Raw genomic sequence first — 26,873 nt, 5'->3', positions numbered from 1 at the left:
ACCCCCCTCCCCCACTCTGTGCCTCTGCTCCCTATGCCATGTGTATCTCTGCCCCCCCCCCCCCCCCTCCATTCGTGCCTCTACTTCTTTCCCCATATGTACCTCTGCTACCTCCCCATGGGTGCCTATGCTTACTCTCCATGGCTGGCAGCTGCCATCTGAAGAAGCACAGACCAACAGAAGCAAGAGCGTGTACATCGCCACATGACCTGAAACATGGCAGGTAAGTACAATTTTCTATTAATAATAATTTTATTTCTATTTTATGTGCATGTGTAACTTAGTAGGTGAGGTTGAAAAATGAATAGTAGTCCATCGACTTCAACCTGAATTATATCGCATTCCCTAATTTAGGTTAAAGGCTATGTCCTTGTATATCTTTATCCGTTAGAAATTTGTCTAACCTATTTTTAAACGCATTGACTGAGTCCGCCATTACAACCTTCTCTGGCAGTGTATTCCATATTCGTATTGCCCTTACAGTGAAGAATCCCTTCCTGCGCTGAGTACGAAATTTCCTCTCCTCCAGCCTTAGCGGGTGTCCGCGCGTTTTGTGTAGAGGTCTCTTAGTAAACAACTCACATGATAGCGCCACATATTGCCCCTTTATATATTTGTAAATATTAATCATATCTCCTCTTAGTCGTCTCATTTGTAGTGTAAACATATCTAACCTAGAAAGCCTCTCCTCGTAGTCCAGTGTCTCCAACCCCTTAATCAATTTGGTAGTTCACCTCTGAACCTTTTCAAGTTCTAACATGTCTCTCTTATAGTGTGGTGCCCAGAACTGTACACAATACTCAAGATGCGGCCCTACCAATGATTTGTACAGTGGCAGGATTACGCTCTCATCCCTTGTCTCAATTCCCCTTTTAATGCATGCTAACACCTTATTTGCCTTTGTTGCTGCACTTTGACATTGTGTGTTGCTGCTAAATCTACTATCAATGAACATCCTCAAATCCTTTTCTAATACAGTTTCCCCTATTTTTTCCCTATTTAATTGGTAGGTTGCATGTTTATTCTTAGTCCAAAAGTGCATAACTTTACATGTTTCCACATTAAACCTCATACACCATTTCATTGCCCAAACTTCCAGTATAAATAAATCGCTCTGAAGAGACTCCACATCCACATCTGACTTGATTACCCTACATATTTTAGTATTGTCTGCAAAAATTGACACTGCTTTCTAGTCCTTCTCCTAAATCATTAATAAATATATTAAACAATAGTGGCCCCAGCACAGAACCCTGCGGTATTCCACTGATTACTTTAGTCCAGGTGGAAAACATCCCATTAATCACCACTCGCTGTTCCCTGTTATCAAGCTAATTACTCACCCATGTACAAATAGTGTCTCCTATACCGAGTTCCCTTAATTTGAAAATCAGCTTCCTGTCGGGTACTGTGTCGAAAGCTTTTGCAAAATCTAGATAAACCACATCAACTGCATTACCCTGGTCGAGACTCGAGATTGTCGCTTACTATCTCATAGAAGCTAATTAAATTAGTTTGGCATGACCTATTTCTCACAAAATCATGCTGGTTCTTATTAATAGTATGGGAGTTCTCCAAGTAATCCTGTATGCTGTCTCTTAGTATACTTTCCAATAGTTTCCCCACTATTGATGCCTGACTAACCGCATGGGGAGAATCAGCGTGGCATTTGTTGTGTGATGTGGATAGAGTCAGTGTGGCATTTGTTGTGTGATGTGGATAGAGTCAGTGTGGCATTTGTTGTGTGATGTGGATAGAGTCAGTGTGGCATTTGTTGTGTGATGTGGATAGAGTCAGTGTGGCATTTGTTGTGTGATGTGGATAGAGTCAGTGTGGCATTTGTTGTGGGATGTGGGGAGGGTCAGTGTGGCATTTGTTGTGTGATGTGGATAGAGTCAGTGTGGCATTTGTTGTGTGATGTGGGGAGGGTCAGTGTGGCATTTGTTGTGTGATGTGGATAGAGTCAGTGTGGCATTTGTTGTGTGATGTGGATAGAGTCAGTGTGGCATTTGTTGTGGGATGTGGATAGAGTCAGTGTGGCATTTGTTGTGTGATGTGGATAGAGTCAGTGTGGCATTTGTTGTGGGATGTGGGGAGGGTCAGTGTGGCATTTGTTGTGGGATGTGGGGAGGGTCAGTGTGGCATTTGTTGTGTGATGTGGATAGAGTCAGTGTGGCATTTGTTGTGTGATGTGGATAGAGTCAGTGTGGCATTTGTTGTGGGATGTGGATAGAGTCAGTGTGGCATTTGTTGTGTGATGTGGATAGAGTCAGTGTGGCATTTGTTGTGGGATGTGGGGAGGGTCAGTGTGGCATTTGTTGTGGGATGTGGGGAGGGTCAGTGTGGCATTTGTTGTGTGATGTGGATAGAGTCAGTGTGGAATTTGTTGTGGGATGTGGGGACGGTCAGTGTGGCATTTGTTGTGGGATGTGGGGACGGTCAGTGTGGCATTTGTTGTGGACGTGGGGAGGGTCAGTGTGGCATTTGTTGTGGACGTGGGGAGGGTCAGTGTGGCATTTGTTGTGGACGTGGGGAGGTGACATTTTCATTTATTTGCCATGGGCGCCTTCAAAGCTAGTTATGCCTCTGCACATGTGAAATCACAAGTTATCTGGCATGGCTGCCAGTGCCCTATGTGAGCCTTGTAGGAATGACTACCTGGCTGGCCAAGTCTGCTACCGGGCAACTGGCTCAGGCACCACATAATTTTTCTGGCACATTTAATCTGGGGAGGGAGCAGCAGGCAGTGGTCAGTTAGTACCGTATAGTTTGCGACCAGCCCCTGATCCCATGTCATCTCCTCCTCCAACAGGTCAGTTTCTTCCTGTCTTTTTTTTCTTCATTCTCCTCAATCTGTTCTTGCCTATGTCAGCCTTTCAGACTCTTTCTCGCCTATGCCTGCATTCTGCCTTCTTCCTCTCTGTGCCAGCCTCTATGCCTATCTTCTTTCAGTGCCAGCCTTTCTGCCCATCCTCTGTAGCAGCTTCCCTTCACCTCCTCTGTGGCAGCCTTTTTGCCCATCCTCTGTTCGCACCAGCTTCTCTTACTCTGCACATCCTCTGTCTGCACCAAACTCTCTTCCCATCCTCTGTCTGCACCAGCCCCTCTACCATTCTTCTGCGCCAGTCTCTGCCCATTCTCTCTCTGCACCAGCCTCTCTTCCCCTTTCTCTGTGCCAGCATTTCTGTCCATTTTCTTGTCTGCAGCAGCCTCTATGCACATCCTCTGTCTGCACTAGCCTCTCTTCCCATCCTCTGAGCCATCCTTTTTTTACACCTCTTGCACCCATCTGTTGCTTGCACCAGCATATCTTCCCACTGCCTCTCCCCATCACCCACTGCCTGTCACCCTCTCTCTCCTTTTACCCTCTCCTTGCCACCCACTGCTTGTCACCTCCTTCCTGTCACTCTATCTCTCCTGTCACCTTCTGCCTCTCCCTGTCACCATCTGCCTCTCACCTGCCTCTCACTGACACCCTCTGCTTCTCCTCATCACCCACCTCTCCCCGTAACCCTCTGAATGTCACTCCCTGCTTATCCCCAGTGTCACCCACTGTCTTTCAGTCACTGCTTCTCCCCAGGGTCACTCACTGCCTCTTTCCAGTGTTACCCACTGCCTCTCCCATTTCTAGGAGGACACAAATTAATAGTTTGCAGGGGGACGCTGAACACCCTAGCACTGGCCCTGGCCACTGTCCATCAGTTACTCAAATCTCAGAGCTGAGTCTCTTGTGCAATTCAATAAACATCCAATACATGTCTAAAAAGTCTAAAAATGACTGTAAACTTCATAAAATGTAACCACATTAATTATGTATTACATCTGAATAACACAAAGAAAATTGCTGAACTCTGTATGTTTTACCATTAAGAAAAAAAATATTTTTTTTAGGAATCACAGTATTGTTATGATCTGATTATGAAAAGATTTTAAAGAAAAAACAAATGTGATTCATCACTAGGGGATATCCTATTAGCCCCAATGCCAGTGCGCTCTTCCCCCAGTGCCGGAATTTATGGGGGATTATGCTTTGAGCGCCTCAGACATCCGAAGCATAATCCCTGATAAGCAGCCCTTCAGAGCCACGATAACACATGAGTCCAGGAACTTATCCCAGATCCCATGTGCCTGTAAACGTGAATTTTTCGGCTGAAAAAAAAGGGGGGGGGGGGGTTTAATAGTATAGCCCGATACCACAGGACTAAAATTGCGGCGGGAAAAAAATTGCCAAAAAAGTAACAGGGCTAATAGGATTCCCCCACAGAGAGTCAAAATTCCTTCCTTTGAGTCATTATTTGCCAGTTCAATGTACAGAAGCGGCTTAGTCAACGTGAATCAGTCAACTAGAGTAGACTAGAGAGTTGCATACTGGTATCTTATCAACTACCATCATCATTACTCACCTTCATGTATAATTATTATTTATTCCTATAATCCTATAAACTGGGTTTGTAGATTAGGAGCATTATAGAAAACTGTGTAAATAGTATAACATTCACACATTTTTCCTCTGTATATGAAGGGTATACTGTACATAGCTAATCCCTATACATTAAAAGAAAACTTTGCTTGCCATTGGAGATACTGTATATATATATATATATATATATATATATATATATATATAGAGTGGGGGGATATGGGTACCGGCGACTAGTGTTGTTTAAAACATGATCATTAAAAGTAAAAATGTATGAGCCAATCTTAAAAGTTGCCTATCTTAAAAGTTAAGTCAGAATTCCTTACCTTTTACAAAGACTTTTATGCTTTTACCAGTGCTTGTGAATTTTATATATTTTATTCCACTTTTATATATTATTAAAAAAACTTGTTTGTTAATCTTATATATTTTTTGGCTCATAAATTTTAACTTTTAATGATCATGTTTTAAACAACACTAGTCGCCGGTACCCATATCCCCCCACTCTATACTCTTTTTAGCAGTACTGTACCAATACTGCACTCTTAAGGGTTGATAGACACCTACAGTTAGGTTACGTGTGTGTTTTTAGTTTTTTAAATATAAGTGATTTTTAATCCACTTTACTTACTGAGATTGTACCCCACAAGTGGCGCTGTATCATTTTCTGCTACACACATATATATATATATATATATATATATTTATTAGAGATGAGCGGGTTCGGATCCCTGAGATCCGAACCCTACTGGACCTCCCTACCCAAGTCTGGATCCGAGTCAGGATCGGGTTTTCCCGCCTGACTCGGAAACCCAAATGAGGCAAAACGTCATCATCCCGCTGTCGGATTCTCGCGGGATTTGGATTCCATATAAGGAGCCACACGTCGCGGCCAATTTCACTCCAGTCTCGGAGAGTGTATTGAGAGGACGTGTCCTCAGTGTCTGTGTGGGCGGGAAAGGGGGGTGGCGAGTCTTGTGCTGTGTTGTGCTGCTCAGTTCAGTCCAGTGTAGTCAGTGTATTGTGCTGCATCAGTCCAGCCAGTCACAGTGTTGGTGTCCTCTGCTGCCATATGTCCCCAGTGCTGCTGGCTGCTGTATAAGTCCTTTGCATTTTGCTGTGTTGTCTTGCATCAGACCAGGGGTAGTGTCTCTCTTGTGCAGCATCAGTCCAGTGACCAGTCACAGTGGTGGTGTCCTCTGCTGCCATATATCCAGTGTAGCTGTATAATTCCCTTTCAGTGGTGCTGTGTTGTCCTGCATTAGACCAGGGGAAGTGTCTTGTGCAGCCTCAGTCCAGCGACCAGTCACAGTGGTGGTGTCCTCTGCTGCCATACATCCAGTGTAGCTGTATAAGTCCCTTTCAGTGGTGCTGTGTTGTCCTGCATTAGACCAGGGGAAGTGTCTTGTGCAGCTTCAGTCCAGTGACCAGTCACAGTGGTGGTGTCCTCTGCTGCCATATATCCAGTGTAGCTGTATAAGTCCCTTACAGTGTTGTTGTGTTGTGCTGCATCAGACCAGTGGTAGTGTCCTGGCCATCAGTCATTCCAGTGACGAGGCAGTCACAGTGGTATATGCTTCTGCTGTATGTCTTCTGCTGCCATATAATAATAGTAGTAATAATAATAATAATTACAACAACAAGTCCCTTACAGTGTTGCTGTGTTGTGCTGCATCAGACCAGTGGTAGTGTCCTGGTCATCAGTCATTCCAGTGATGAGGCAGTCACAGTGGTATATGCTGCTGCTATATGTCCACTACTGCCGTATAATAATAATAATAATAATAATAATAATAATAACAACAACAACAACAAGTCCCTTACAGTGCTGTTGTGTTGTGCTGCATCAGACCAGTGGTAGTGTCCTGGCCATCAGTCATTCCAGTGACCAGGCAGTCACAGTGGTATATGCTTCTGCTATATGTCCACTGCTGCCGCATAATAATAACAATAATAACAGCAACAAGTCCCTTACAGTGTTGCTGTGTTGTGCTGCATCAGACCAGTGGTAGTGTACTGGCCATCAGTCATTCCACAGTGGTATATGCTGCTGCTATATGTCCAGTGCTGCTGTATAATAATAATAATAACAACAACATAAAGTCCCTTATAGTGTTGCTGTGTTGTGCTGCATCAGACCAGTAAAAGTGTCCTGGCCATCAGTCATTCCAGTGACGAGGCAATCACAGTGGTATACGCTGCTGCTATATGTCCACTGCTGCCATATATTATTAATAACAACAACAACAAGTCCCTTACAGTGTTGCTGTGTTGTGCTGCATAAGACCAGTGGTAGTGTCCTGGCCATCAGTCATTCCAGTGACGATGTAGTCACAGTGGTATACACTGCTGCTATATGTCCACTGCTGCCATATAATATTTATAACAACAACAAGACCCTTACAGTGTTGTTGTGTGGTGCTGCATCAGACCAGTGGTAGTGTCCTGGCCGTCAGTCATTCCAGTGATGAGGCAGTCACAGTGGTATACGCTGCTGCTATATGTCCACTGCTGTCATATAATAATAATAATAATAATAATAATAATAATAATAATAAAAACAACAACAACAAGTCCCTTACAGTGTTGCTGTGTTGTGCTGCATCAGTCCAGTGGTAGTGTCCTGGCCATCAGTCATTCCACAGTGGTATATGCTGCTGCTATATGTCCACTGCTGCTGTATAATAATAATAATAATAATAATAACAACAACAACAACATAAAGTCCCTTATAGTGTTGCTGTGTTGTGCTGCATCAGACCAGTAATAGTGTCCTGGCCATCAGTCATTCCAGTGACGAGGCAGCCACAGTGGTATACGCTGCTGCTATATGTCCACTGCTACAGTATAATAATAATAATAATAATAATAATAACAACAACAACATAAAGTCCCTTACAGTGTTGCTGTGTTGTGCTGCATCAGTCCAGTGGTAGTGTCCTGGCCATCAGTCATTCCACAGTGGTATATGCTGCTGCTATATGTCCACTGCTGCTGTATAATAATAATAATAATAATAATAATAATAACAACAACATAAAGTCCCTTACAGTGTTGTTGTGTTGTGCTGCATCAGACCAGTGGTAGTGTCCTGGCCATCAGTCATTCCAGTGACCAGGCAGTCACAGTGGTATATGCTGCTGCTATATGTCCACTGCTGCCGCATAATAATAATAATAATAATAATAATAACAACAAGACCCTTACAGTGTTGCTGTGCTGTGCTGCATCAGACCAGTGGTAGTGTACTGGCCATCAGTCATTCCACAGTGGTATATGCTGCTGCTATATGTCCACTGCTGCTGTATAATAATAATAATAATAATAATAATAATAATAATAATAACAACAACAACAACATCAAGTCTCTTACAGTGTTGTTGTGTTGTGCTGCATCAGACCAGTGGTAGTGTCCTGGCCATCAGTCATTCCAGTGACGAGGCAGTCATAGTGGTATACGCTGCTGCTATATGTCCACTGCTGCCATATATTATTAATAACAACAACAACAAGTCCCTTACAGTGTTGCTGTGTTGTGCTGCATAAGACCAGTGGTAGTGTCCTGGCCATCAGTCATTCCAGTGACGATGTAGTCACAGTGGTATACACTGCTGCTATATGTCCACTGCTGCCATATAATATTTATAACAACAACAAGACCCTTACAGTGTTGTTGTGTGGTGCTGCATCAGACCAGTGGTAGTGTCCTGGCCGTCAGTCATTCCAGTGATGAGGCAGTCACAGTGGTATACGCTGCTGCTATATGTCCACTGCTGTCATATAATAATAATAATAATAATAATAAAAACAACAACAACAAGTCCCTTACAGTGTTGCTGTGTTGTGCTGCATCAGTCCAGTGGTAGTGTCCTGGCCATCAGTCATTCCACAGTGGTATATGCTGCTGCTATATGTCCACTGCTGCTGTATAATAATAATAATAATAATAATAACAACAACAACAACATAAAGTCCCTTATAGTGTTGCTGTGTTGTGCTGCATCAGACCAGTAATAGTGTCCTGGCCATCAGTCATTCCAGTGACGAGGCAGCCACAGTGGTATACGCTGCTGCTATATGTCCACTGCTACAGTATAATAATAATAATAATAATAATAATAATAATAACAACAACAACATAAAGTCCCTTACAGTGTTGCTGTGTTGTGCTGCATCAGTCCAGTGGTAGTGTCCTGGCCATCAGTCATTCCACAGTGGTATATGCTGCTGCTATATGTCCACTGCTGCTGTATAATAATAATAATAATAATAATAATAACAACAACATAAAGTCCCTTACAGTGTTGTTGTGTTGTGCTGCATCAGACCAGTGGTAGTGTCCTGGCCATCAGTCATTCCAGTGACCAGGCAGTCACAGTGGTATATGCTGCTGCTATATGTCCACTGCTGCCGCATAATAATAATAATAATAATAATAATAATAATAACAACAAGACCCTTACAGTGTTGCTGTGTTGTGCTGCATCAGACCAGTGGTAGTGTACTGGCCATCAGTCATTCCACAGTGGTATATGCTGCTGCTATATGTCCACTGCTGCTGTATAATAATAATAATAATAATAATAACAACAACAACAACATCAAGTCTCTTACAGTGTTGTTGTGTTGTGCTGCATCAGACCAGTGGTAGTGTCCTGGCCATCAGTCATTCCAGTGACGAGGCAGTCATAGTGGTATACGCTGCTGCTATATGTCCACTGCTGCCATATAATATTAATAACAACAAGACCCTTACAGTTTTGCTGTGTTGTGCTGCATCAGAGCAGTGGTAGTGTCCTGGCCATCAGTCATTCCAGTGACGAGGCAGTCACAGTGGTATACGCTGCTGTTATATGTCCACTGCTGCCATATAATATTAATAACAACAACAACAACAACAACAAGACCCTTACAGTGTTGCTGTGTTGTGCTGCATCAGTCCAGTGGTAGTGTCCTGGCCATCAGTCATTCCAGTGACGAGGCAGTCACAGTGGTATACGCTGGTGCTATATGTCATCTGCTGCCATATAATATTAACAACAACAACAACAACAACAACAACAACAAGACCCTTACAGTGTTGCTGTGTTGTGCTGCATCAGACCAGTGGTAGTATCCTGGCCATCAGTCATTCCAGTGACGAGGCAGTCACAGTGGTATACGCTGCTGCTTTATGTCCACTGCTGCCATATAATAATAACAACAACAACAACAACAACAACAACAAGTCCCTTACAGTGTTGTTGTGTTGTGCTGCATCAGACCAGTGGTAGTGTCCTGGCCATCAGTCATTCCAGTGACGAGGCAGTCACAGTCGTATATGCTGCTGCTGTATGTCTTCTGCTGCCATATAATAATAGTAGTAATAATAATAATAATAATAATAATAATAATAATTACAACAACAAGGCCCTTACAGTGTTGCTGTGTTGTGCTGCATCAGACCAGTGGTAGTGTCCTGGTCTTCAGTCATTCCAGTGATGAGGCCGTCACAGTGGTATACGCTGCAGCTATATGTTCACTGCTGCCGTATAATAATAACAACAACAAGTCCCTTACAGTGTTGTTGTGTTGTGCTGCATCAGACCAGTGGTAGTGTCCTGGCCATCAGTCATTCCAGTGACCAGGCAGTCACAGTGGAATATGCTGCTGCTATATGTCCACTGCTGTCGCATAATAATAATAACAACACCAAGTCCCTTACAGTGTTGCCGTGTTGTGCTGCATCAGACCAGTGGTAGTGTACTGGCCATCAGTCATTCCACAGTGGTATATGCTGCTGCTATATGTGCACTGCTGCTGTATAATAATAATAATAATAATAATAATAACAACAACAACAACATAAAGTCCCTTACAGTGTTGTTGTGTTGTGCTGCATCAGACCAGTGGTAGTGTCCTGGCCATCCGTTATTCCAGTGACGAGGCAGTCACAGTGGTATACGCTGCTGCTATATGTCCACTGCTGTCGTATTATAATAATAACAACAACAACAAGTCCCTTACAGTGTTGCTGTGTTGTGCTGCATCAGTCCAGTGGTAGTGTCCTGGCCATCCGTTATTCCAGTGACGAGGCAGTCACAGTGGTATACGCTGCTGCTATATGTCCACTGCTGCCATATAATAATAATAACAACAACAACAACAACACCAACAAGTCCCTTACAGTGTTGCTGTGTTGTGCTGCATCAGACCAGTAGTAGTGTCCTGTCCATCAGTCATTCCAGTGACGAGGCAGTCACAGTGGTATACGCTGCTGCTATATGTCCACTGCTGCCGCATAGTAATAATAATAATAATAATAATAATAATAATAATAATAATAACAACAACAACAACAACAAGTCCCTTACAGTGTTGTTGTGTTGTGCTGCATCAGACCAGTGGTAGTATCCTGGCCATCAGTCATTCCAGTGACGAGGCAGTCACAGTGGTATACGCTGCTGCTTTATGTCCACTGCTGCCATATAATAATAACAACAACAACAAGTCCCTTACAGTGTTGTTGTGTTGTGCTGCATCAGACCAGTGGTAGTGTCCTGGCCATCAGTCATTCCAGTGACGAGGCAGTCACAGTCGTATATGCTGCTGCTGTATGTCTTCTGCTGCCATATAATAATAGTAGTAATAATAATAATAATAATAATAATTACAACAACAAGGCCCTTACAGTGTTGCTGTGTTGTGCTGCATCAGACCAGTGGTAGTGTCCTGGTCTTCAGTCATTCCAGTGATGAGGCCGTCACAGTGGTATACGCTGCAGCTATATGTTCACTGCTGCCGTATAATAATAACAACAACAAGTCCCTTACAGTGTTGTTGTGTTGTGCTGCATCAGACCAGTGGTAGTGTCCTGGCCATCAGTCATTCCAGTGACCAGGCAGTCACAGTGGTATATGCTGCTGCTATATGTCCACTGCTGTCGCATAATAATAATAACAACACCAAGTCCCTTACAGTGTTGCCGTGTTGTGCTGCATCAGACCAGTGGTAGTGTACTGGCCATCAGTCATTCCACAGTGGTATATGCTGCTGCTATATGTGCACTGCTGCTGTATAATAATAATAATAATAATAATAATAATAATAATAACAACAACAACAACAACAACAACAACAACAACAACAACAACATAAAGTCCCTTACAGTGTTGTTGTGTTGTGCTGCATCAGACCAGTGGTAGTGTCCTGGCCATCCGTTATTCCAGTGACGAGGCAGTCACAGTGGCATACGCTGCGGCTATATGTCCACTGCTGTCATATTATAATAATAATAATAACAACAACAACAAGTCCCTTACAGTGTTGCCGTGTTGTGCTGCATCAGACCAGTGGTAGTGTACTGGCCATCAGTCATTCCACAGTGGTATATGCTGCTGCTATATGTGCACTGCTGCTGTATAATAATAATAATAATAATAATAACAACAACAACAACATAAAGTCCCTTACAGTGTTGTTGTGTTGTGCTGCATCAGACCAGTGGTAGTGTCCTGGCCATCCGTTATTCCAGTGACGAGGCAGTCACAGTGGTATACGCTGCTTCTATATGTCCACTGCTGTCGTATTATAATAATAATAATAACAACAACAACAAGTCCCTTACAGTGTTGCTGTGTTGTGCTGCATCAGTCCAGTGGTAGTGTCCTGGCCATCCGTTATTCCAGTGACGAGGCAGTCACAGTGGTATACGCTGCTGCTATATGTCCACTGCTGCCATATAATAATAATAACAACAACAACAACAACACCAACAAGTCCCTTACAGTGTTGCTGTGTTGTGCTGCATCAGACCAGTAGTAGTGTCCTGTCCATCAGTCATTCCAGTGACGAGGCAGTCACAGTGGTATACGCTGCTGCTATATGTCCACTGCTGCCGCATAGTAATAATAATAATAATAACAATAATAATAATAATAACAACAACAACAAGTCCCTTACAGTGTTGTTGTATTGTGCTGCATCAGTCCAGTGGTAATATCCTGGCCATCAGTCATTCCAGTGACAAGGCAGTCAAAGTGGTATACGCTGCTGCTATATGTCCACTACTGCCGTATAATAACAATAATAACAACAACAATCCCCTTACAGTGTTGTTGTGCTGCATCAGACAAGTGGTAGTGTCCTGGCCATCAGTCATTCCAGTGACGAGGCAGTCACAGTGGTATATGCTGCTGCTATCTGTCCACTGCTGCCGTATAATAATGACAGTAACAACAACAACAAGTCCCTTACAGTGTTGCTGTGTTGTGCTGCATCAGACCAGTGGTAATGTCCTGGCCATCAGTCATTCCTGTGCCGCATATTGGGGGTCATTCAGAGTTGATCGCTAGCAGAAAATGTTCGCTGTGCAGCGAAGCTTTTCAGTCGCACTGCTGGCCGCAGAGTGATTGACATGAAGTGGGCGTTTCTAGGTGGCAGCTGACCGTTTTCAGGGAGTGTTCGGAAAAACACAGGCGTGCCAGGAAAAACGCAGGTGTGGCTGGGTGAATGCAGGGCGTGTTTGTGACGTCAAAACAGGAACTGAACAGTCTGAAGTCATCGCAAGCGCTGAGTAGGTCTGAAGCTACTCTGAAACTGCACAAAATTATTTTGTAGCCGCTGTGCGATCCTTTCGTTCGCACTTCTGCTCAGCTAAAATAAACTCCCAGTGGGAGGCGGCATAGCATTTGCACGGCGGCTAAAAACAGCTAGCGAGCGATCAACTCGGAATGACCCCCATTGTCTTATATGACTCCCAAAAAATAATGGAGAACAAAAATTTGGAGGATAAAATAGGGAAAGATCAAGAACCTCTTCCTCCTAGTGCTGAAGCTGCTGCCACTAGCCATGACATAGACGGTGAAATGCCATCAACATCGTCTGCCAAGGCCTATGCCCAATGTGATAGTAGAGGGCATGTAAAATCCAAAAAGCCAAAGTTCAGTAAAAAGAACCAAAAAAAGAAATTTAAATCGTCTGAGGAGAAACGTAAACTTGCCAATATGCCATTTACGACACGGAGTGGCAAGGAATGGCTGAGGCCCTGGCCTATGTTCATGGCTAGTGGTTCAGCTTCACATGACAATGGAAGCCCTCATCCTGCCGTTAGAAAAATTTAAAGAGTTAAGCTGGAAAGAGCACAGAAAAGAACTGTGCGTTCTGAGATGGTATCACAAATCCCCAAGGAGAGTCCAAGTTTGTCTGCGGTTGCTATGCCTGACCTTTCCAACACTGGACGGGAAGAGGTGTCTCCTTCCAACATTTGCACGCCCCCTGCAAGTGCTGGAAGGAGCACCCACAGTCCAGTTCCTGATATTGAAATTGAAGATGTCACTGTTGAAGTACACCAGGATGAGGATATGGGTGTTTGCTGGCGCTGAGGAAGAAGTTGACGATGAGGATTCTGATGGTGATGTGGTTTGCTTAAGTCAGGCACCGGGGGAGACACCTGTTATCCATGGGATGAAGAAGCCCATTGTGATGCCTGAGAAAACTACCAAAAAGCCACCTCTTCGGTGTGGCATTATTTCTCCACAAATCCAAATAACAGGTGTCAAGCCATCTGTTGCCTCTGTCAATCTGTAATAAGTAGAGGTAAGGATGTTAACCACCTAGGAACATCCTCCCTTATACATCACCTGCTACGCATTCATCAGTAGTCAGTGTCAAGTTGTGAAACTTTGGGTAAGAGCGTAAGCAGTCCACTGACACCTAAATCTCTTCTTCCTCTTGTACCCAAGCTCCTGCAAGCCACACCACCAACTCCCTCAACGTCAACTTCCTCCTCAGTCAGTAGTCCTGCAGGCCATGTCACTGTCAAGACTGAGGAGTCCTCTCCTAACTGGGATTCCTCCGGAGGATCCTTGAGTGGTACGCCTACTGCTGCTGTTGCTGCTGCTGCTGCTGTTGTTGCTGCTGGGAGTCGTCCCAGAGGGGAAGACCACTTGTACTACTTCCAGTAAGCAATTGACTGTCCAACAGTCCTTTGTGAGGAAGATGAAATATGACAGCAGTCATCCTGTTGCAAAGCGGATAACTGAGGCCTTGACAGCTATGTTGGTGTTAGACGTGCGTCCGGTATCTGCCATTAGTTCAGTGGGACTTAGAGAATTGTTTAAGGTACTGTGTCCCCGGTATCAAGTCCTATCTAGGTTCCAATTCTCTAGGCAGGCGATACCGAGAATGTACACAGACCTCAGAAAAAGAGTCACCAATGTCTTACAAAATGCTGTTGTATCCAGCGTCCACTTAACCACAGACATGTGGACAAGTGGAACAGGGTAGATTAAGGACTATATGACTGTGACAGCCCACTGGGTAGATGTATTGCCTCCCGCAGCAACAACAACAGCAGCGGCACCAGTAGCAGCATCTCGCAAACGCCAACTCATTCCTAGGCAGGCTACGCTATGTATCAACGCTTTCCGTAAGAGGCACACAGCTGACAACCTCTTACAGAAACTCAGGAACATCATTGCAGATTGGCTTACCCCAATTGGACTATCCTGGGGATTTGTGATATCGGACAATGCCACCAATATTGTGCGTGCATTACATCTGGGCAAATTCCAGCATGTCCCATGTTTTGCACATACAATTACTTTGGTGGTGCATAATTTTTTTTTTAAATAACAGGGGTGTGCAGGAGATGCTGTCGGTGGTCCGAAAAATTGCGAGCAACTTTCGCCATTCTGCCACTGCGTGCCGAAGACTGGAGTGCCAGCGAACACTCCTGAACCTGCCCTGCCATCAATTGAAGCAAGAGGTGGTAACGAGGTGGAATTCAACACTCTATATGCTTCAGAGGATGCAGGAGTAGCAAAAGGCCATTCAAGCCTATACATCCACCTACAATATAGGCAAAGGAGGGGTAATGCACCTGACTCAAGCGCAGTGGAGAATGATTTCCATCTTGTGCAAGCTTCTCCAACCCTTTGAACTTGCCACACGTGAAGTCAGTTCAGACACTGCCAGCTTGAGTCAGGTCATTTCCTTCATCAGGCTTTTGCAGAAGCAGCTGGAGAAATTGAAGGAGGAGCTAAGACGGAGCGATTCCCCAAAGTATGTGGGACTTGTGGCTGTAGCCCTTCATTCGCTTTGCCAGGATTCAAGGGTGATCAATCTGTTGAAATCAGAGCACATTTTGGCCACCGTGCTCGGTGGCGGATCCAGGGGATGGGCACTCGGGCCCGTGCCCCCCCTGTCATTTGTGGCAGTTTTTTTTTTTTAAATCGGCCACAGCTCTGCAGCAATCTCCCCTTGATAGAGCCAGCGCTCCCCACTGACAGCCGTCGTACTCACACTGTCAGCCGCCAGCGCTGCGCTGCACCTCCTCCTGCATCGTAACCAATGGCAACCCGGCGCCCACGTCACGCTGTGCGCTGCCGCTCTCTCCTCCTGAACCGCGCGCTGCCGCTCTCACCTCCTGTACCCAGCCCGCCTCCTGCACTCACAGTGCGCTCTCTCCTGCTGTACCTGCGGTATATGAGCACCATTAGGAGTCCTGTCCTATGATGCCAGCCAGTGGGGTAAAGCCTTAAGGTATTTTCTAAGTATATGTGATAGGGGGAGGGGGAGGGGGGGGGAGCGTGCAAGGTTGTCAGGGAATCCTTCATTGTTTCTTTCCTGAAACAAAGTTATGTCCCAGTATCTCACCCTCAGCCCCCCCGTCCCTGTATCTCCCCCTCAGCACCCTCCCCCTCCCTGTATCTCCCCCTCAGCACCCTCCCCCTCCCTGTGTCTCCCCCTCAGCACCCTCCCCCTCCCTGTGTCTCCCCCTCAGCACCCTCCCCCTCCCTGTCTCTACCCCTCAGCACCCTCCCCCTCCCTGTGTCTCCCCCTCAGCACCCTCCCCCTCCCTGTCTCTCACCTCTCAGCACCCTCCCCCTCCTTGTCTCTCCCTCTCAGCACCCTCTCTCTCCCCCTCAGCACCCTCCCCCTCCTTGTCTCTCCCCCTCAGCACCCTCCCCCTCCCTGTCTCTCCCCCTCAGCACCCTTCCCCTCCTTGTCCCTCCCCCTCAGCACCCTCCCCCTCCCTGTCTCTCCCCCTCAGCACCCACCCCCTCCCTGTTCCTCCCCCTCAGCACCCTCCCCCTCCCTGTCTCTCACCTCTCAGCACCCTCACCCTCCTTGTCTCTCCCCCTCAGCACCCTCTCTCTCCCCCTCAGCACCCTTCCCCTCCTTGTCTCTCCCCCTCAGCACCCTCCCCCTCCTTGTATCTCCCCCTCAGCACCCTCCCCCTCCCTGTATCTCCCCCTCAGTACCCTCACCCTCCCTGTCTCTCCCCCTCACATATACACACATATATATATATATATATATATAGATATACATATACATACATACATACATACACACACACACACACACACACACACACACACACACACACACACACACACACGTGTGTATGTATGTGTGTATGTATATATATATATATATATATATATATATATATATAAAAAGCCAGATACTCAGGAACGGCACTCCCAGACATGAAGATTAATCACATGTACAAGTGGTAAGTTTTCAAGTAGCGTTTCAGTGACCGTTTATTGTGTAGCGGCACTTTCCTCAGACAACAAACATACAAAAACTGATAGCATTTAAATACGTGTACACCTCCAAAAGACCAATCACCGGGGTCGGTAATACCATCCCATCCGGTTACACGTCAGTAATGACCTCACCTCAGTCCACTCCCTGTCACCCACTGCCAGTCACTCTATACCCAGTCACACACTACCAGTCACATTCTCCCAGTCACCCTCTCTCCCACTGCCTGTCACCCACTGCCAGTCACTCTCCATCAACCACTAGCTGTCACCAACTGATAGTCACTCTCCCTGTCACCTACTGCAAGTCACTCTCTCACTCTCTCCCTGTCCTGTGAGGCCACGCCCCTTGTAGTGGGGACACACCCCTTTTCTGCGAGCGAATGCGCTGAAGGCGCACGCAAATGTACTTGCCCCTTCCATGGTGCCCCCCCTATCATTTTCTTCTGGATCTGCCCCTGACCGTGCTCGATCCTAGGTTTAAAGCCTACATTGTATCTCTCTTTCCAGCAGACACAAGTGTGCAGAGGTGCAAAGACCTGCTGGTTAGTAAATTGTCAACTCAAGCGGAACGTGACCCTACAAAAGCTTGTCCTTCAATTTCTCCTGCCACTGGGGCTGCAAGGAAAAGGATAAGATTTCCTAGCCCACCCGCTGGCGGTGATGCAGGGCAGTCAGGAGCGAGTTCTGACATCTGGTCCGGACTGAAGGACCTGCCAACGATTACGGACATGTCTACTGTCACTGCATATGATGCTGTCACCATTGAAAGAATGGTGGAGAATTATATGAGTGACAGCATCCAAGTAGGCATGTCAGACAGTCCGTATCTATACTGGCAGGAAAAAGAGGCAATTTGGATGCCCTTGCACAAACTGGCGTTATTTTACCTAAGTTGCCCCCCCTCCAGTGTGTACTCTGAAAGAGTGTTTAGTGCAGCCGGTAACCTTGTCAGCGATTGGCATAGGAGGTTACTTCCACTAAATATGGAGAAGATGATGTTCATCAAAATGAATTATAAATTCCTCCGGGAAGACCTTTACCAGCAATTGCCTCCAGGAAGTACACAGGGACCTGTGATGGTGGATTCCAGTGGGGACGAATTAATACTCTGTGAGGAGGAGGAGGAGGATATACACAGTGAAAGGGGTGAGGAATCGGAGGATGAGGATGAAGTTGACATCTTGCCTCTGTAGAGCCAGTTTGTGCAAGGAGATTGCTTCTTTTTTGGTGGGGGCCCAAACAAACCAGTCATTTCAGTCACAGTCGTGTGGCAGACCCTGTTGCTGAATGATTGGTTTGTTAAAGTGTGCATGTCCTGTTTATACAACATAAGGGTGGGTGGGAGGGCCCAAAGACAATTACATCTTGTACCTCTTTTTCTTCTTTGCATCATGTGCTGTTTGGGGACTAGTTTTTTTAAGTGCCATCCTGTCTGTAACTACAGTGCCACTCCTAAATGGGCCAGGTGTTTGTGCCGCACACTTGTGTCGCTTAGCTTAGCCATCCAGCTACCTCATTGCACCTCTTTTTCTTCTTTGCATCATGTGCTGTTTGTGGATTAGTTTTTGAATAGTGCCATATTTTCTGCAACTGCAGTGCCACTCCTAGATGGGCCAGGTGTTTGTGCCACACAGTTGTGTCGCTTAGCTTAGTCATACAGCCACCTTGGTGCAACTTTTAGGTCTAAAAACAATATTGTGAGGTGTGAGGTGTTCACAATAGACTGGAAATGAGTGGAAATGAATGTTATTGAGGTTAATAATACTGTAGGAGCAAAATTAGCCCCAAATTCTGTGATTTTAGCTGTTTATGTTTTTTCCAAAAATTATCCAGATCCAAAACCAAAACCAAAACACGAAAGGGTGGTTTTGGCAAAACCAAGCTAAAACCAAAACACAAAAGTGGAATTAGAACCAAAACCAAAACACGAAAAGTGCCAGCCACACATCTCTAAAATATATATTATATTATATTATATATATATATATATATATAGCAGCACCCTACAGCGCCGGAAACACAGCGTGCTGCTGGAGCAGCAGCGTGATTCACAGTGGGCTTCTCCTTTCATTGTTTGCCTACTTAAAGAGTGAGTTGCTTTATGTTTGTCTGTTACGCCTTGACAAAGAGGCTGGATTAGCCTCGAAACGTTGGTACTTTTGTATATGCCAATCCACATGAAAGTTTGATTAAGACCACTGGAGTTCCGCTATATTTTTTCCATTGTACCTGAAGCTACAGAGGGCACCCGTGGAAGTTTGACATTCTGTTTGGAGGGTTGCGGCGTCCAACGCTAAATATATATATATATATATATATATATATATATATATACACACACACACATACACTGCTCAAAAAAATAAAGGGAACACTTAAACAACACAATGTAACTCCAAGTCAATCACACTTCTGTGAAATCAAACTGTCCACTTAGGAAACAACACTGATTGACAATCAATTTCACATGCTGTTGTGCAAATGGAATAGACAACAGGTGGAAATTATAGGCAATTCGCAAGACACCCCCAATAAAGGAGTTGTTCTGCAGGTGGTGACCACAGACCACTTCTCAGCTCCTATGCTTTCTGGCTGATGTTTTGGCCACTTTTGAAAGCTGGCGGTGCTTTCACTCTAGTGGTAGCATGAGACGGAGTCTACAACCCACACAAGTGGCTCAGGTAGTGCAGCTCATCCAGGATGGCACATCAATGCGAGCTGTGGCAAGAAGGTTTGCTGTGTCTGTCAGCGTAGTGTCCAGAACATGGAGGTGCTACCAGGAGACAGGCCAGTACATCAGGAGACGTGGAGGAGGCCGTAGGAGGGCAACAACCCAGCAGCAGGACCGCTACCTCCGCCTTTGTGCAAAGAGGAACAGGAGGAGCACTGCCAGAGCCCTGCAAAATGACCTCCAGCAAGCCACAAATGTGCATGTGTCTACTCAAACGATCAGAAACAGACTCCATGAGGGTGGTATGAGGGCCCAACGTCTGCGGCTGGGGGTTGTGCTTACAGCCCAACACCGTGCAGACATTTGGCATTTGCCAGAGAACACCAAGATTGGCAAATTCGCCACTGGCGCCCTGTGCTCTTCACAGATGAAAGCAGGTTCTCACTGAGCACATGTGACAGACGTGACAGAGTCTGGAGACGCCAAGGAGAACGTTCTGCTGCCTGCAGCATGACCGGTTTGGGAGTGGGTCAGTAATGGTGTGGGGTGGCATTTCTTTGGGGGGCCGCACAGCCCTCCATGTGCTCGCCAGAGGTAGCCTGACTGCCATTAGGTACCGAGATGAGATCCTCAGACCCCTTGTGAGACCATATGCTGCTGCGGTTGGCCCTGGGTTCCTCCTAATGCAAGACAATGCTAGACCTCATGTGGCTGGAGTGTGTCAGCAGTTCCTGCAAGACGAAGGCATTGATGCTATGGACTGGCCCGCCTGTTTCCCAGACCTGAATCCAATTGGGCACATCTGGGACATCATGTCTCGCTCCATCCACCAACGCCACGTTGCACCACAGACTGTCCAGGAGTTGGCGGATGCTTTAGTCCAGGTCTGGGAGGAGATCCCTCAGGAGACCATCCACCACCTCATCAGGAACATGCCCAGGCGTTGTAGGGAGGTCATACAGGCACGTGGAGGCCACACACACTACTGAGCCTCATTTTGATTGTTTTAAGGACATTACATCAAAGTTGGATCAGCCTGTAGTGTATTTTTCCACTTTGACTCCAAATCCAGACCTCCATGGGTTAATAAATTTGATTTCCATTGATAATTTTTGTGTGATTTTGTTGTCAGCACATTCAACTATGTAAAGAACAAAGTATTTAATAAGAATATTTCATTCAGATCTAGGATGTGTTGTTTAAGTGTTACCTTTATTTTTTTGAGCAGTATATATATATATATATATATATATATATATATATATATATATATATATTCCAGAAATATATTGGTAGGTTAATTGGCTCCCAACTAAAAAAAATGAACCCTAGTGTGAATGTGTGTGCATGTGTGTATGTTAGGGAATATAGGGGGTCATTCCGAGTTGTTCGCTCGGTAAATTTCTTCGCATCGCAGCGATTTTCCGCTTAGTGCGCATGCGCAATGTCCGCACTGCGACTGCGCCAAGTAAATTTGCTATGCAGTTAGGAATTTTACTCACGGTTTTTTCTTCGTTCTGGTGATCGTAATGTGATTGACAGGAAGTGGGTGTTTCTGGGCGGAAACTGGCCGTTTTATGGGAGTGTGTGAAAAAACGCTACCGTTTCTGGGAAAAACGCGGGAGTGGCAGGAGAAACGGAGGAGTGTCTGGGCGAACGCTGGGTGTGTTTGTGACGTCAAACCAGGAACGACAAGCACTGAACTGAACGCACTGGAAGAGTAAGTCTCGAGCTACTCAGAAACTGCACAGAGAAGTCTTTTCGCAATATTGCGAATCTTTCGTTCGCAATTTTGATAAGCTAAGATTCACTCCCAGTAGGCGGCGGCTTAGCGTGTGCAAAGCTGCTAAAAGCAGCTTGCGAGCGAACAACTCGGAATGACCCCCATAGATTGTAAGCTCCACTGGGGCAAGGACTGATGTGAATTGGCAAATACTCTCTGTAAAGTGCTGCAGAATAAGTGCGCGCTATATTAATAACTGGTAGTAATAATAATAATAATAATAATATGGGTTGGGATCCCGTGAATGTCAGTTGGGAGACCGCCGGTCACAATACCAATGCCGCAACGCAGAGATCCCAATTTTTAGATGCCCGGAAGGAGGGGGAGCGCAACGAAGACCCTTGCGGGCTTGTTGCGATTACCACAGATTCTATTCCCACTTTAAGGCTGTCGTGGACACCCATATAGTCCCTGTAAATCGGCGTGCCGACTGTTGAGATTGTGAGGGGGCGGGATCCCGGCTCAAGTACTGTGACATAACTGCATTCCAAATGTGTGTGTGTGTGTGTGTGTATATATATATATATATATATATATATATATATATATATATATATATATATATATATATATATATATATATATATATATATATATATATATATATATATATATATATATATATATATATATATATATTTGGGGCAGTACAGATGGCGTAATGGTTAACATTACTTCCTCGCAGCACTGAGGTCATGGATTCGATTCCCACCATGGCTCTAATGTGTGGAGTTTGTATATTATCCTCGTACTTGCATGGGTTTCCGCCGGGTACTCCGGTTTCCTCCCACAATCCAAATATATACTGGTAGGTTAATTGGATCTCAACGAAAATTAACCCTAGTGTTAATGTGTGTGCGTGTACATGTGGTAGGGAATATAGATTGTAAGGTCCATTGGGGCAGGGACTGATGTGAATGGCTAAATATTCTCTGTAAAGCGCTGCGGAATATGTGTGCGCTATATAAATAACTGGTAATAAATAAATAAATATACATACTGTATACACTAGAGATGAGCGGGTTCAATATTACTCGGGTTACCCGAATCTCCTTATTGGCTCACGGATGTGTTTTGGTTAGCCAATAAGAAAGACCCAGAAAAAAAGAACTTGCGATAGTTCTGGCGTTAAGAACCGAGTAAATCCGAACCCGCTCATCTCTAGTATACACACACATACAGGGCTGAGTACTGTGAAACATGCTGATCTGAAAAGTTCAAGCTTCTGACTTTTTGAGCCTACAAGAGTGATCAGAATAAAATAATTTTGGAGAACGTTTGTCTGGTTGGTGTGTAGAGCTTATTGAGGAACCAGGTCACAGGAGTCCTGCTCTTCTCTTTATGCATAGTCTTCGCTATAAAATACACCAGTCAAGTCACCTTTCTGCAATACTATTAAAATACAATCACAATACATTTGACCCTTCCATTGTAATGGGGCCTATGATGAGGAAGGAATACCTTATTTGAAACCACACTTTCATTGCAGTAAACATTAAATATGTATTATGAATTGTGTCAAGAGCAAGACATTGGAGACAAATATATACTTCATTTTACTTCAGCATACTCACGAGAGAATCTGGTAAGTGGCATAGGTACAAGTTGGACCAAGGATGACACAGCCCAATTCATTTTTCTCCTGTAGAATCAATAGAAAGGTGACTTAGCTGTGCAATATCATTTGCCAGAAAAACATGTTTACTGTATGTTCACAACAGACTTACTTTCAGTTTCTTCAGTTTCTCTACTCCTTCGCATCCACTGGATACACATCCTGCTGTCAAGTATAGCTCTGTTGTAAACACTTGGTAGTTTACATTTAAAGTTACATCTTTTCCTATGAAGTAGATGAGAAAAATGTTTACTCTTACAGAGGTCCCATACATTTTGTTAATATATAAAGATCAGAATTTGGTTTGTTATATTGTTAGTTTCACTGGTCATCCATTAGTGGCAATCAAGTACTCCATATAATTTAAGATGTCTCCTCTGCTGTGGTTCATACAATCAACAGGTAATTACAGATATTAACTCTAATTTATTGATTAGTGAAAAGTGTTGATTTTTCTTGTTTTAAACACATCAAAATTTGTTTTGTCTACGTGAAAAGTGCTTTGGTTAAAAAATTGTTTATGTCTGATGCAGGCTCAATTAATTTTGTGTAAGGAGAGTATGTGAGAGCTGACGGTTGGCAGAATGGCTGTAAATGCTATCATTCAGTCCTAAGAGGGTGGTAGTATGCAGGGGCAGATTGTGATGGAAAACCAACCCAGGAATTTATGGAAGCAGTCCTAATCGGGGCGAGGTCTGCTGGGGGGGGGGGGGGGGGGGTTCCTTCTGATAGGGTCTGATTCTGAGTTGGATGTAGTTGCGGCCTTCTTTGTGTCTTTTGTTGTTGTTGTTGCGTTGGTGACTTTATGCTAATGTTTCTACAATGCAGTTTCCTAGTGTACATGTGTGCATCCAAAAATACAAGGGCTGAGACGCCCACAGTCAGGGTCTACAGACACTACAATCATGCTTTGTGCATCACCACCATTGGTTGCACCATTGAAACTTTCACCAGCCATATGCTAGGTGCAGATCATCCATCTGAGTATGGTCTCCAATGTGAGCAATTCAATGTCTCTACTGTATATGCAGCTACTTTCTGCAACATGCCCATACTACGTTACATCTTTGCAGTGGCGTAAGTTCTTTCCAATTGCCCAGAGGCAAAATTTATATTGCCCCCCCCTTATATTTACAGTAGATAAATATATGTATGTGTGTATATGTATATATATATATATTTCATTGTCTTTTATATTAAATTACACATTTCTTAGCAGTTATACCCAGGATTAGAACCCATGACCTGTTACACTGACTGCAGGCACTTTACTGATGGAGCTATTTGCTCCTGTACAGAAAGCCTGAGAATTCTAACTATGAGAAGTTACGTGTAATTGTCAAAGAAGTAACTTTATATAGTAAGAATTCTCATATTTCCTATACAGGAGCAAATAGCTTCATCGGTAAGGTGTCTGTTTCCAGTGTACTAGGTCGTGGGTTCTAATCCTGGGTATGACACTTGTAAAATGTGTATCAATAATAAAAAGGGTGTGACTTGTAAGATACAGGAACCAGTGAGGAAGTGGGCCACTGAAGAGATAGCGGCGGCTATCAATTAACCTAATGGTGTCACAGAATGGGAGGAGAGGTGCCCCCTTCAGAGCAGGAGCCCGGTGGCAGATGCCTCCACTGCCTCCCAGAGTTACGCCTCTGCATCTGTGTCTGTAACCAAACAGGAATGCCCAACACATTTCTAAAACACTTCTTGGTGTGTGTGTGTGTGTGTATATGACTCTGTATGAACACCATTGTGGTGCATGCACATGTGGCATACTTGCCTACCTCTACATGAGGGAGAAAATGCTCTGTTCCTGGACTTTCCTGGTAATGTATGATTGCCATCACCTGTGGTGAAACAACTTTCTTATCAATTAACTAGCTCACCACAGGTGATGGCAATCATACATTACCAGGAAAGTCCAGGAACAGAGCATTTTCTCCCTCATGGAGAGGGTCAGGTAGGCAAGTATGATGTGCGGTGCAACTCAGACACAAGCACAGATGAAAAACATTGCATAAGGAAAAAATAGAACACATTGGCACCCACAGGAAAAATACATGCATTGGCCCCCAGAGCAAACAATAAAACAAATTGGCCTTTACAGGAAAAAATAAATAAATGATAATATAACTTTTGGTATTACAATTTATTTCAAATTTCCACTGCTATCTGAAAGGCCTAGTGACACCCAGAGGTTGTATAATATTTGGCTGTAACATCTACATAGACATTTATTTTAGTAGAAAAAACAAAAGGAGAGGGGGCGATCCAAAGTGCATATAAGTTTTATTTGACAAACAGATAAAAACTGCAACCCAGGTTAGACAGAACTTGTACCAGAGAAATAGACACTGTGGGCAGGTTACCACATGACATAAGATGTTACCATCCAGGAAAAGCTTGTACCGCAGAGCAACGAATCTCAGGAGGCAGTCAACGTGAAACACCAGCCGCTGGAAGATCTGGACATCACCCGGACCCGCCGTGCCGTGTGTGTGAGCGGCAAAACCCTGGACTCTATGGACGTGGTGAGAGGATGCCGAAAGTGAGCACAGGAGCGCGTCACCAAGCCCCGTCCTTACCGGTTTCGTCACAAGGACTTCGTCAGAGGGAGTGACTTGGTGTGTGCCGGGCATTGCTTTTAAAGTGTATTAACACCAATGAGTGCATTTATACTAGGCACTCCTGTTTCTCATAAAGTGCAAACATCATTCACATCACTATCCCTCAGTGCAGTAGCCTTATAAATACAGCAATCAGGTTATACATTTCATCCTAAAAACAGTTCAATTCATACAATAAACAATGTTTAAATGTACTTCAGACATTTTTAGATCTATTCCATACTCAACATCATAAAACATCAATCTAACATCAGGAAAACATTGATGAAAATTTACAAAAGAATATATATAAATGTACATCCAAAATATCAAAAATAAAATGATTATCAAAGACTAACAAATATCACATAATTACAAACTCTATCCACCATAATATGTTCAACAGGCATTTAAAAAAAATAAAAAAAAAATATAAATAATAAATAAAAAATATCAATATATTGACAGTTTCACTCTAACCCCATATCTCAATCGGCAATAAATGGTGTAATTTCATAGCCTTCATTAAGTCCTACTGGTACCAAGGTATTTAACATTAATATCCAGTATGTTTCTATTTTTAACAGTTGATTGTCTCTATCTCCACCTCTTTTATTAATGGCTATTGCTTCAATCCCTTTTATGGTGAGTCCACTAGGATCCATGGGGGTCATTCCGAGTTGTTCGCTCGCAAGCTGCTTTTAGCAGCTTTACACACGCTAAGCCGCCGCCTACTGGGAGTGAATCTTAGCTTCTTAAAATTGCGAACGAAAGATTCGCAATATAGCGAAAAGACATCTCTGTGCAGTTTCTGAGTAGCTCGAGATTTACTCGGCATCTGCGATCAGTTCAGTGCTTGTCGTTCCTGGTTTGACGTCATAAACACACCCAGCGTTCGCCCAGACACTCCTCCGTTTCTCCAGCCACTCCCGCGTTTTTCCCAGAAACGGTAGCGTTTTTTTGCACACACCCATAAAACGGCCAGTTTCCGCCCAGAAACACCCACTTCCTGTCAACCACATTACGATCACCAGAACGAAGAAAAAACCGTGAGTAAAAAACCTAACTGCATAGCAAATTTACTTTGCGCAGTCGCACTGCGGACATTGCGCATGCGCACTAAGCGGAAAATCGCTGCGATGCGAAAAAAATTACTGAGCGAACAACTCGGAATGACCCCCCATATTATGAAATGCCTTAAAGTGCCTAGGGACACTGTGTGTAACAACACCATTCTTG

General features: G+C 44.4%; 1 protein-coding gene across 1 annotated transcript in view; it reads right to left on the bottom strand.

The window, feature by feature from the left end:
• The window catches only part of GUCY2C (guanylate cyclase 2C), a 507,960-nt gene that overhangs the window by 366,388 nt on the left and 114,699 nt on the right, over positions 1 to 26,873 (bottom strand). Inside the window, exons 2-3 of the mRNA XM_063941528.1 lie at positions 23,141 to 23,253; positions 22,988 to 23,055 (exon numbers count right to left, since the gene is read on the bottom strand). Coding sequence (XP_063797598.1) covers positions 22,988 to 23,055; positions 23,141 to 23,253 — 181 coding nt within the window. The remainder of the gene's footprint in view (positions 1 to 22,987; positions 23,056 to 23,140; positions 23,254 to 26,873) is intronic.

The sequence above is a fragment of the Pseudophryne corroboree genome, chromosome 9 (genome assembly GCF_028390025.1).
Source record: "Pseudophryne corroboree isolate aPseCor3 chromosome 9, aPseCor3.hap2, whole genome shotgun sequence".
Lineage (NCBI taxonomy): Eukaryota > Metazoa > Chordata > Amphibia > Anura > Myobatrachidae > Pseudophryne > Pseudophryne corroboree.
Note: the sequence above shows the minus strand (reverse complement) of the source record. Positions and strands in the feature narration are given on the sequence as shown.